The sequence below is a fragment of the Falco naumanni genome, chromosome 13 (assembly GCF_017639655.2).
Source record: "Falco naumanni isolate bFalNau1 chromosome 13, bFalNau1.pat, whole genome shotgun sequence".
NCBI lineage: Eukaryota > Metazoa > Chordata > Aves > Falconiformes > Falconidae > Falco > Falco naumanni.
In genome coordinates this window covers 18,799,327-18,810,136 of record NC_054066.1, presented here as the reverse complement: position 1 = coordinate 18,810,136, position 10,810 = coordinate 18,799,327, and the positions used below count along the sequence as shown (strand labels likewise).

The window sequence follows — 10,810 nt, the reverse complement described above, 5'->3', positions numbered from 1 at the left end:
TAGAGTAAGTGACCTGACTGCTCCTGGGGATCAGGAGCTGTGACCCTCACAGCCAGCACATTAACTGCACAATTTTTTTTTTTTAAAAAAAGGGGTACAATAATAATAATAATCCCCAGCATCTTAACACTTAACTGCTGGGATTCAGCATCAGAGGAGGAAATGAGACCATCTGGTAAGGCTTCGGCACAGCCTGGGTCAATAGGGAAAGGGGACTCGCTGGAGCCTGGGTGAGGGTTTGGGAAGCACGGACACAAGGCAGGCTCCTGCAAATGCGTCTCCACGCACCTGGCAGAGCAGGCTAAGCTTTTCTGAGCTCCAATACCCTGGAGGAGGGAGGAAAAATGAGTTGGAGGAAGGTCAGAAGCAAAGCACCAGAGGTCTAAGCTAAGTTAACAGCATTTTTGGTTTGGTTAAAGCAGACAAATCCCAACCTACCTCCTGGGGTCCCACCACCAAACCTCTGCTAACTTGGCACCCCAGAAACCAACTGCTATGCAGCTGGTGCAGGCTGGAGCATCCCTCAGGGACCTGCTCTGGCTGAATTCAGTCCCTGCTGAACACCATCCCCTCCAGCACACACACCCTACCCCACAGCCAGCGATGCTGTGAACAAGCCCTGTGCTGCCCTCAGCTCAAAGGGCGGGGGAGGATTCACACGGCCTCAGCACCCACCCACAGCACTTTCCAAGGAGGAATTCCGGGGCATGGGTTTCTCACCCCCACTGGACCAGCCAAACGCAACACCAGAGTCCGATTGTAGAGGGACCGCCAGGTGGCTGAGCACCCCATACCACACACCCTGGGGCTCACTTTCATTTATTCTCTATCTCCAAGGGTTTCCCAGTCCAAGCTGCCCCTACCCATTCCCAAGAGCAGCCAGACCATGCGGGACCATGCAGAGGCCATGCCAGGGGCACAGCACCATCCTGCCCATGCCAGCTGGGACCACAGCCCCCAGACCCTCCCCATCAGTACCCTGCACGCCTCTACCCTCTCTCCAACTCTCTTCCCAGCCCAAATCCAAAGCAAAGAAAGAAACGAAGGAAAGAAAGAAAAAAAACAAAAACAAAAACAAATGAAAACTAAAACAAAAAGCAGCAGTTGGGAGGCAGCCTTGTTAGGACAACTCAGCAAAATAAAATTCCGGTTTATTGTTGGACAACATTGTTTCACACATACATCAAACAGGCCAAAAAAAGAAAAAATAAAAATAAACAGCAACTTCATAGACAGAAAAAAAAAAAAAAAAAAGAAAACCTTTTTATCTTTGGCCTTGCCACCTCATACAAACCACGATCTATGGTACAGCTAAAGTACATACACAAAAAAAGTTACTGGAATGCTCAGAATAAGATTGTAAATATTTTTTTTTGCATTTTTGTCTTTTTTTTTTAATTTTTTTACAAGGTTTTGTTTTATTCTCCTTTGAGATAATGGTTTGGGCCTGGTCACACCACAAGTAAAGTCAGAGATAGGTAACAAGAGAGATATACACTTCAAAGCCCCCCTTTTGGTCAATCCGAGATCACTTAAAAATGGCGGACCTCCTAACAATATGTACAAAAATATAAAATGTAAATAAAAAATACAAACAAATTCTCCTTTAAAGTACTTTTAAGAAAGAAAGCAGGGCCTTGAAGTTTTGGTGCTTGGGGGGAGGGGGTCTGTGTGGGCAAGGGTGGGGGGTTTCTCTCCCCGCTAACGGGCGAATAGTTTTGTATGTTCGTTGAGTGGCAGCGCCGCGCTGGGGGGCCGGGGATGGGATTCACTCTACTTGGTGAGGATGACCACGGCGGAGGGGGAGGAAGGGTGTGTGTCTGTGTGTGGGGAGGGCATTTCAACGGGAGGGAAGGGGGGGGGGTCCCAAGGGTGAAGAGGACGCGCTGGCCTTTTTTGTTGGTTTGTTTTCCTCCTTATTTAAAAAAAAAAAATAATAATAATTTGCTGCCTAGTCATCTTCATCGGTTTTCTGCTTCTTAGGATCGACGTCGTCATCCTGGGGGGAAAGCAAAGCTGTCAGGAGCAGGGACAGGCAGCGGGACTGCTGACAGCCACACCAAGTGAGGCAGGAGAGGGTTTTGGGTCGCCCTCCCCCACCGGTACAAGAGCAGAGCAACACAAGTGTTTCCCTCCCACAAAGTTCTCTCTTGCAGCCAGCTCCAGGAGCCCCGCGCATCCCTGGCCTGGCCTGCCATGAGCACCCTGGGGCTCCCCAGCCTGGGGCCAGTGGCTTTGCACTGCCAGAGCAGACACCCCGTTAACCAGGCCAGTGTATAAACAGAACTGGGCCATGTCCCCAGAGCAGCACGGGGAGCACACAGGCAGGGCGCTCCAGCCCGAGCCCAGCCCAGCCTCTCTGGCCCCACTGACACTCCCCTCCCCAAGCCCGCTGGCAACACGGGTAGCTCCAAGGGGCTGGTTGCTCTCCCTACCTCATCATCCTCAGCTGCCCGTTTGCCTGTGGCTCCCTCCGCTTCATCATCTTCATCACCATCCTCTTCCTCACCTGCATGGAGAAGGGGAGGAAGTGAGACCCTCTCGGAGCATTACAGCACCATGTACCTCCCCCTCTGGGTTTAATTCTGGCTCAGAGCCACACTGCGATGTCCAGTGTCTCATCTCCCCAGCTAGCACAGCCCCTGCTGAGGGCAGCAGTTGCCCAAGGACATGGGGGCATTTGCAGCATCCCCCAACTGACCTGACCCACCAAAGGGGGAAATTAAGAATTGGCAGCACTAAGTCTGGCTCACACATCTGTAGCGCAGGCAATGGGACAGCAAAACCAGCACCTACCATGAGCACCAAAATCATTGCCATGGGGGGGGGCGGGCATGGGAGAACAACCAAAAGGAAAAAACTCTTTCTAGCAGTTGCTCCGCCTAACTGCTCCAGATTATTTCTGCTTCCCTTCGCTGCTATTAGTCCATCTTTAATGAGTTAAGAGAGCCAGAACGCATTAGTTCTGAGTCAGAACACTTTCTAATTACCAGAACGGCAAACAAATGCTACCAACTTATCTTACAGCCAGAGGAGGATGAGCAGAGAGCTCTGGGCTCTGACCCACTTTGAGTTCAAATAGGCCAGTGGATCAGAACAACCGAGTCTATCACCTTCGGCCACTTTTGGTAGGTTGGGGGTAAGACCAGAGGCAGAACCACCTCTTGGCTGTGATGACAAGCCTCCTGTTACACAAGACCCTACTGAAACTCAAGAGCGTTAAGGCCAGTAAGCTGGCTTTAAACTACTGCCACGAGCCACATGTATGGACAGCCGGGGGGGATTAAGGTCAGCCCATCCTCCCCTACCCAGCGTGTGCCCAGCTGCAGCATGGCCCATGCAGCAAGAAGGGCCAAGATTAGCTCCCAGCGGTAGATCAACACCCCAGCAGCTATCACATGCATCGGGCCGGCCGGCCAGTCAGGTGACAGTGCCAAGCTGATTGGGAGCATTTTTAGTTCTTTGAGCTGCTTTAAGCAAAGCAAATAATGAGATGGGATGGGGAGAAGGGCGAGAAAACTATACCCTCAAGCTCCCCTTTGCTGTCATATTCCAGGATGGAGTTTGGCTGCAAGTGTTGGGGGAAAAAAAGCTGATGCAAGCTGCACCCGCTGCCTTTAAATCTCTCTCCTGCAGCTTTCAGCTGCAGTTCTCAGGCAAGGATCACCCGAGGGCAGCAGGCACGGACAGACAATGCCTGTACAGGATCCCAGTGAGGCGTTCACACCTCCAAGCACCGTGTGCCATATCGTGCCTGCACTCAGTGAGCTGGGAAGAGTGGGGCTGGGCACTGCGGGACCAAAGAAATCTCCCTGGGCTTTTCACATCAGTATCCAAGCAACACTTCTACCCCACACACATAGGCCTGCAGCACATACATTCCCCTCTGGCCCAACAGGAGCAGGGAGAGGTAAGTGTTCTCCCCCTCTTCCACCCCAAAGCAGGGCTGGAGGTAGATGTACCCAGGACAGCACTGTGCTCTGTCCCCAGGGGTTTAAAATCTCAAGTATGAAGAGGGCCACAATTCCCGGTATTTCCTAGCGAACCAGTTCACTAGGGTGCTGCAGACAGCAGGCTGCTGACAGCAGTGCTACCCTGCAGAGGCAACCTTCCCTGCTTACCACTGCACACTGGCCTAATGGTCATTAAAATTTCCTGCCCTGTCCCCACCTCCCAAAACTAACCAACAGGTTAGTAGGTCAGCACGTAAACCGACAATTCACAGGGGATTAACCTAGTAACAGCTAATCAAGGGCCCCGAGTTCATTTCAGCATAACAAGAATGGTTTTCTCCAAACCTTAACGAGCAATAAAAATAAACAATGTTATTCATCCAAGCAGATCTTGGGGAAAAAAAAAATCATAGCAGCAAGGGTGAGAAGCGATTCGGCAAGTCACTGCTGGATTTCTGGTCGCTGCTGCCAAAACCCACTTCCAGGCTGGGTCAGGCCAGAAAACAGGGGAGGGCAGGGAGGCACAGGACACCGTAGACTGGGAAGGTTCAAAGCAAGACTGTCTGTTCCCATTGGAGGGGTGGGGAAGGGCCACAGGTTCTTCTGCCTGACCTCCACACAGCATCCAGGCCAGGAAAGGGCTGGGAGAGGGGACCACCATCAGCCTCTCAGCATGCTGCTGCATGAATGAGGATGGTGACCTGTGCTCTGTGCCCGGGCCAAAGCACAGCCATACAGGGCTGTCCCTGGCCCACTGGCCGGCACTCGTGTCTGCAGCACCCGTTGTAATCACAGAGTCAAGGGCAGGTTTTACTACTCGCACGGAAGGGCTAATGCGCTTATTCAGCGCCGCGGTACAGTGCCGTCTGGCCGGAGGGAAGGAAGGAATCTGCCCTCAACCTGCTGGAAGGGATTCAAGGCTGACTTCACTCTCAGCACTGGTGGCCCGGGTGAACAAGGAAAGACTGAGCCTGGCTGGCAAAGGCTGCCTGGACGCAGCCACGAGGGGGAGATGCCGCTCGCTGCTCTCCTCTGCTTGCCGGGGGTCTGCTGTCCAGGGCAGGACACAGCCACGGGGTGGGGGTGGGGGGAACAAAGAAAGTTACCATCACCCTCTTCCTCCTCGTCCTCTTCCTCACCACCTTCCTCTTCCTCTTCGTCTACTTCGTTGTCAGCCTCCTGCTCGCCGTTTTCCTCGTTCTCCTTGGCAAGACAAAACATCACTTAAAAAAATGCACTGGGGAAGGGAGAAGGGGGAAGAAATGTTCAGCAGAAGTGCGCGTCCCCACCTTTTCTGCCTAAAGCAAAGCACCAGCCCACCAGGCGCGCGTCCCGCTTCCTGCCTGCCTCCACACGATGCAGACAGCCCAGGCACGAAGGATCAAGTCTAAAGTAACCTGGGGCTGCAGCTTGGAGGCCAAGACAAAGACTGCAAATGCTCTTGTGACACACTGAAACGTAGTAGAGTGAATTTCCCCCAGCATGTTCAAAATAAGAAACCAACCGGTTTACCCATACACAATGTGTTTCCCCGCTTAACTGACTAACAGTATAAACCTAGGGTTGTGTACTGGGGTTTTTTTCTCTCCCTTTCTAGCGTGCCTAGGGAAGAGGTGGCACTGGACACAACCTCACACATTTTTGGGGGAGGGGATCCGAACTCAGCCCCTCCTTTCTGCACACACATGAACTGCCCACAGGCTCGGGAGTATCTGTTGACCCTGAAGTTCCAAAGGCTTCAGGGCTCTGCACAGCACAGCGCTGCCATTTGGAGGGGTTCCCTTCTCAGCAGAGCTGGGGGCAAGCTTGCATCAAAAGCAAGCATGAAAACAAAAAGGCATTGGTGTAAGGGCTGCTTCTCCCTGCAGATTGTAGCCATACTCACAGCATTGCCGTTGGCCGGTGCATCTCTGCCATTTTCTGTTTCTTCAACAACTTCCTTCTTCTCTTTTAGATCCTGGAAAGAGCAGAAAAGCAGAGAAGTCACCCCGATTCCAGGTGCCTGGTTCAGAGAAGCTGCAGATCAGGTGTGAAAAACACAAGGCTGAGAGAGCGCGGGAGCTGGTTTCTCTTCACACCCGTTTGCTCTGTAATTTGGTCGCCACGTTCTGGCTCCTCCTTGGGAACAGGAGAGCGTGGGGGTGAATCTCAATCCAAGTCAGCCTTGCCAGAGAGCAGCTATCTAAAAGAGACTGCTCTGTTTCACCTCTGAGCTCCCAAACACACAGAGCTGGCCGCCTGCATATGCTCAACAGCAGCAGAGCTGGCTGATTGCCCATCTTAGCACAGTCCACGCAAGCTCCTGCAACGCCATGGAGAGCCGGCAGCCCTGTCCAACGTACGGGCTCCACCGCCCCAGTGCTGCAGATTGTCACGGTTGCTCCGTACCTTTGCAGCAGGAACAAATCCCAGGGACTCACTAGTAGAGACTGCAGTCTCTACCCTGCCTGGGGAAAATCATAGGGCAAGTATTATACGCCTGGTCTTTCTCGCAGCAGCAGAGAGGAGACGCCAGTATCCAGCTCACAGCTTCAAGTGTAACAGGATGGGGTGGGGAAGAAGTCTATTTTTACACTGCTCCAAGAGCAGTGCCTGGCTAGTTTGGTTCAAGTCTCCACTGCAAGCAGAGTGAAAGGAGAGCGGGAGCTTTTGTGGTTTTGCTGTTGATCACTGTCAAAATGTCATGCCAAGTTGCTCAGCAAACAGGCTGAGAGGATCCAACTTTATGTTCCCGCATAAAGAACACTTGGATTTAACACTGGCATCTCTGCTTGCATCCTCCTCCCCTTCTGTTCCTCCATCAGCTGGAGCGAGATCCTTCAGCACAAGAAGCATTACCCCAGCCAAGGAAAGCAGAGAGGCCCTTCCCCAGGGCCAGCAGTACAGCCACACAGGCAGCTTCAGCAGCGACCACGAGGTGTTTGAAAGGTGCCTGGCAGCTCCCTACTTTGCTGCAGCAGCAAGCGGCTTTGCCCCTCTCCTGCCTTGCCCTTTGCAGCTGCCTTGCAGCCCGCGGGCACCTTCACTCCCCCCTGAGCCACCATCACTTCCTTATGGAACATCGACAGGTAAGAGCACGGCCCTGGCCCTGCTTGCATGACTGCTGCTCCATTTTGGCAGGGTTTGTACTACCCTGTAGGCTCCTTAGGAGGGACAGCACACAGGTTTTAGACCAGGTTATTTAAATCACTCAGACCCAGATGGAGACACATAAATGCTGTTACTGGAGGCAGCCAGAGGAAAGACTTCTTTGGAAGCAAGCTCAGGGGCAACTACACCTGTTGGTCAAACCCCACCTGATCAAATCAGCATCCTAGGAGTCTGTAGTAAAACAGAAACTCAAACTCCTGCCTCCTTCTGCTGCTTACATTTGAATCCCAGGCCATCTCCTCCATGCTACCCAAGTCCACCGGTTTTAGACTATCAGTGATTACAGTTCCCCTGTTCCCCAGGGGCTGATCACAACCATTTAACCTCTCGCACATCACTGCACTGCTATGTTCTGCAGCCACTGCCTCACATCAGGCACACAGGTGTGAAGACGACAAAGCATTTCCCAAGCTAAATACAGAGCAAATCAAGCAGTCAATAGTTTCCACATCTCACTATTCCCGATGGTTTGTTTTTTTTTTGTTTTTTTTTTTTGGGGGGGGGGGGGGGGGGGGGGGGGGGGGGGCGGGGGGGGGAGCGGAAGCACTGTGCACAAAACATAAGCAATTCTCCTGGTGAAGGAACAACCCCTTCTTGGGGATTTTAGCTAGACAAATCTCCAGCCCTGACCTTTCCCACACCACTAAAGACACTCTCAGTTTAACAACCAACAGGATGCCAGTTTGTGCTAGCAAGAGCTGCGTAGAGGACCACAGCTTCTCGCTTTCCCCAAGGCCAGTCCAATACAAACAGACAGCTGTGCGCAGCAGCCTCCAATCCAGGAGTCTGTGCAGCAGGACTGCCTGAGCTCCGAAGCTTGACAGAGCCTGTAATTACAGGTGTGGCGAGGCTGTTTCTCCATAAAATAGCAAAGGCATTCAGTCATACACCGACTGCCCGGGAAGCTCTACCTTCGGCCCTGCTCTACTCGCGGGGCGCGAGCACCGGCAACTGCCCCTGCAGCCGCGGCAGAGGGCAGGATCCCGGCGAAAAGGGCCGGGAGCCCCCTGCCCCGCCGCCTACCCGCCGGGCGGGCGGAGGAGCCGCCGCCGCAGCCCGCGCCTCCGGCCGGCAGGGGGCCCCCCGCGCCGCCACGCGCCCGGCCGCCGTTCAAACCGCGCGCCACTCTGCGCGCCCCGCTCATTGGCCGCCCGCCAGCGCGCCGGGCCGGCGCCCCGCTGCCTGCCGGGAAGTGTAGTGCCGGCGGGGGCGGCGCGGCGGACTCCGGCTCCCAGGGGGCGGCGCGGGAAGGGCCGCACGTGGTGGGCGCCCCGCGGCACGGCGGCGGCCGGGGGCGGCGCTCGGCGCGCAGCAGCCGCCCGGGCGGGGCGGGACCCCCCCCCTCCCCGCCTCCCGGGAGCGCTCCGGACGGCAAGGCAGGACGAGGGCGAACGGTCCCGGTGGCTCTGCGCTTCACGCACAGGCCCCGCCGCCACCGGGTCTGGGGGAGGTGGGAGGGTCACCTTGCCGCCGTGCGTGCCTACACCCGCCCCGCAGCACGGACCCCCCCCCCGTTCCCACCGGGAGGGCGAGCCAGGGACGAGGTCCCCTTCCCCCACGCCGTAAAGGGCAGGGGAAGGTTAACGGCAAACTTGGCCCCGTTCCCCCGGGGAGGGACGGGGATCGAGCCGCTTTCCCGGCTCCAGGAGAGCCGGAGGCAGCGGGGACCGAGCCGCGGCCCCGGAGCGGAGGCAGGGCAGGCAGAGATGAGCGGGCGGGGGGTGGGGGGGGGAGGCTGCGGGAGCGGGAAACAGAAGTGAAATCGAAATCTGCCAGAAACGGTGTTTGTTGGCTGTTTTTTGTAAACCCTCCTCCCTGTCGGGTATTTTTTCCTCCAGCCCCGCTTCCCCCGGGAGCGGCACGACCCGGTACCGGCCGGGGCGCTGAGTGAGGCGGCCCCCGGGCACGGCCGCCCCATCTATCCGCCGCCACCTTTCCCACGCACCCGGCCCGACTCGAGTCCCCCCGCAACTTTCGCGGCCCCGGGCTCAACGGGGCGCATCGCCACCCTCGGCCCGGGGCGGAGCGCAGCCCGCCCGGGTGCCCGGCGCCCCCGGGGGACGCTCCGCCGCGGCTCGCAGACAAAGGCAGGCGCCGGGAGCCGCAGCGGGGACTCCCGGGAGAGCCTCTCCTGGCCGGTACCGGCGCTCCCCATCACCCCTCGACACCGACTCGCAAAGTTACCCCGATGCGAGGAGCTCGGCCTGGGGCCGGAGCCCCCAGCCGCGCCGCCCCAGCGCACCCGGGGCGGCTGCCCACACCGGGGCAACTCCGAAAATAGCAACTGCCCCCCCGCCCCGAGGCAGCTCCGGTGCAGCCCTCTGCACCCCCCGCCTCCGGGGGCGACTCCGAAATAGCAACCCCAACCCCCCCATCCGGGGCAGCCCCGACATAGCAACTGAGCCCCCCCTTCCGGGGGGGGGGGGGGGGGCAACTCCGAAATAGCAACTGCCTCCCCCTCCCCCCCGGGGGGGCTAACACCGACACAGCAATTGCCCCCCCCGCCCCGCATCAACCGGGTGCAACTCCAAAATAGCAACCGCCACCCCCCTCCTTTTTCGGGAGTAACTCCACAACAGTCACTGCCCCCCCCAACCCTCCGGTGCATGTTCCGGAGCGCTCCCTCCGCCCCTCGGCTTCCCCCCCCCCCCCCCCCCCCCCCCGCAAGGACAGGGCTGAGCGGGACCCAAGTTTGACGGGGCTGTCAAGCTCCCGCAGCGGATTGAATGAGGCGAGCGCTGCCCGCCGCCGCCATCCCCCCGCCACAGACGGATGCTAAGGAGCAATCATGCTTCCCGCTCCCCCCCCCCCTCACCCGCCGCCCCCCCCCGCCCAAGTCCCCGAGCCCCTACGCGGCGGGACGGCCCCGTAGCCGGCGCTGCTGCTGCTGTCCCCGGGAAGGCGGGAGGGAGCGGGCCGCGGAGCCCGGCGCGGCTCGCAGCACCGGCGAGGGCGGCGAGCACGTTTCCCGCACGCTGTAGACAAAGAAACGGCGCAGGCAGCTCCGCAAGACGAGCGCGTAGCGGCGGCCCCGCACCGAGCCCCACCGCGAACTTCAACCGAGGGGCGGACGGACCAGCATGAAGGCGGGGAAGGATGAAAGGGGTGTAAAAAAATTTTTTTAAAAAGGAAAAAGATAAAAAAACCGAAAAAAAATCTCGGGAAAAAAAAAAACACGGCAGAAAAAAACCGGGGGGCGAGGCGCGGGGCGACGGCTCACCTTGGCGGAGATCTCGGCGCTGGTGTCCACGGCCGCGTCGGACATGGCGGGGGCGTGCGGGGCTGTGGCGGGGCTGTGGCGGCGCGGGCGGCGGCGCGGGCAGAACAATGCCAAGATGGCTTTGCGCGAGCCAGTGGGGACTCACGCGGCGCCACGGGCCCTCTTATAGAGCCGGGGGCGGTGCGCGCGCTGCCCCGCGCCGCGCCCATTGGCCGCGCGCGCCCCGACCGCCGGCGCCCATTGGCCGCGGCGCAAACAATGGGCACGGCCGCTTAAAGCGGCAGGAGTCGGCGCCGCCGCCACTGCGGCGATGAGTTCGGGCCCGGTCTCAGCGTGGGCGAGGCGCGAGGCGGTGGGCGGCAGAGCCCCGCCCCCTTTCCTTCCCCTCCCTCGCGCTGTCTCCGCCCCCGCCGCCCCCGCCCCGCCCCGTGAGGCGGCGGGCGGGAGGCAGCTCCTCCACCGTTCCCCTCGCCGCAGCCAGCCCGCA

At 58.1% G+C, this 10,810-nt stretch overlaps 1 protein-coding gene across 4 annotated transcripts; it reads right to left on the bottom strand.

The window, feature by feature from the left end:
* Positions 1–1,134: 1,134 nt before the first annotated feature.
* PTMA (prothymosin alpha) lies at positions 1,135–10,480 on the bottom strand. 4 transcript variants are annotated; one of them, XM_040613345.1, is made up of 5 exons: positions 10,324–10,480; positions 5,839–5,910; positions 5,060–5,156; positions 2,436–2,509; positions 1,135–1,999 (listed from the first exon to the last, which is right to left on the bottom strand). In XM_040613345.1, exons 1-5 carry the CDS (start codon positions 10,366–10,368, stop codon positions 1,952–1,954), a joined length of 336 nt encoding a protein of 111 aa, XP_040469279.1. In that variant the 5' UTR covers positions 10,369–10,480; the 3' UTR covers positions 1,135–1,951. The 4 variants fall into 4 exon arrangements, with proteins under 4 accessions (XP_040469279.1, XP_040469281.1, XP_040469280.1 ...); XM_040613347.1 differs by having other exon boundaries at positions 5,066–5,156; positions 10,324–10,479; XM_040613346.1 differs by having other exon boundaries at positions 5,060–5,153; positions 10,324–10,478.
* Between the last annotated feature and the right edge of the window lie 330 nt (positions 10,481–10,810).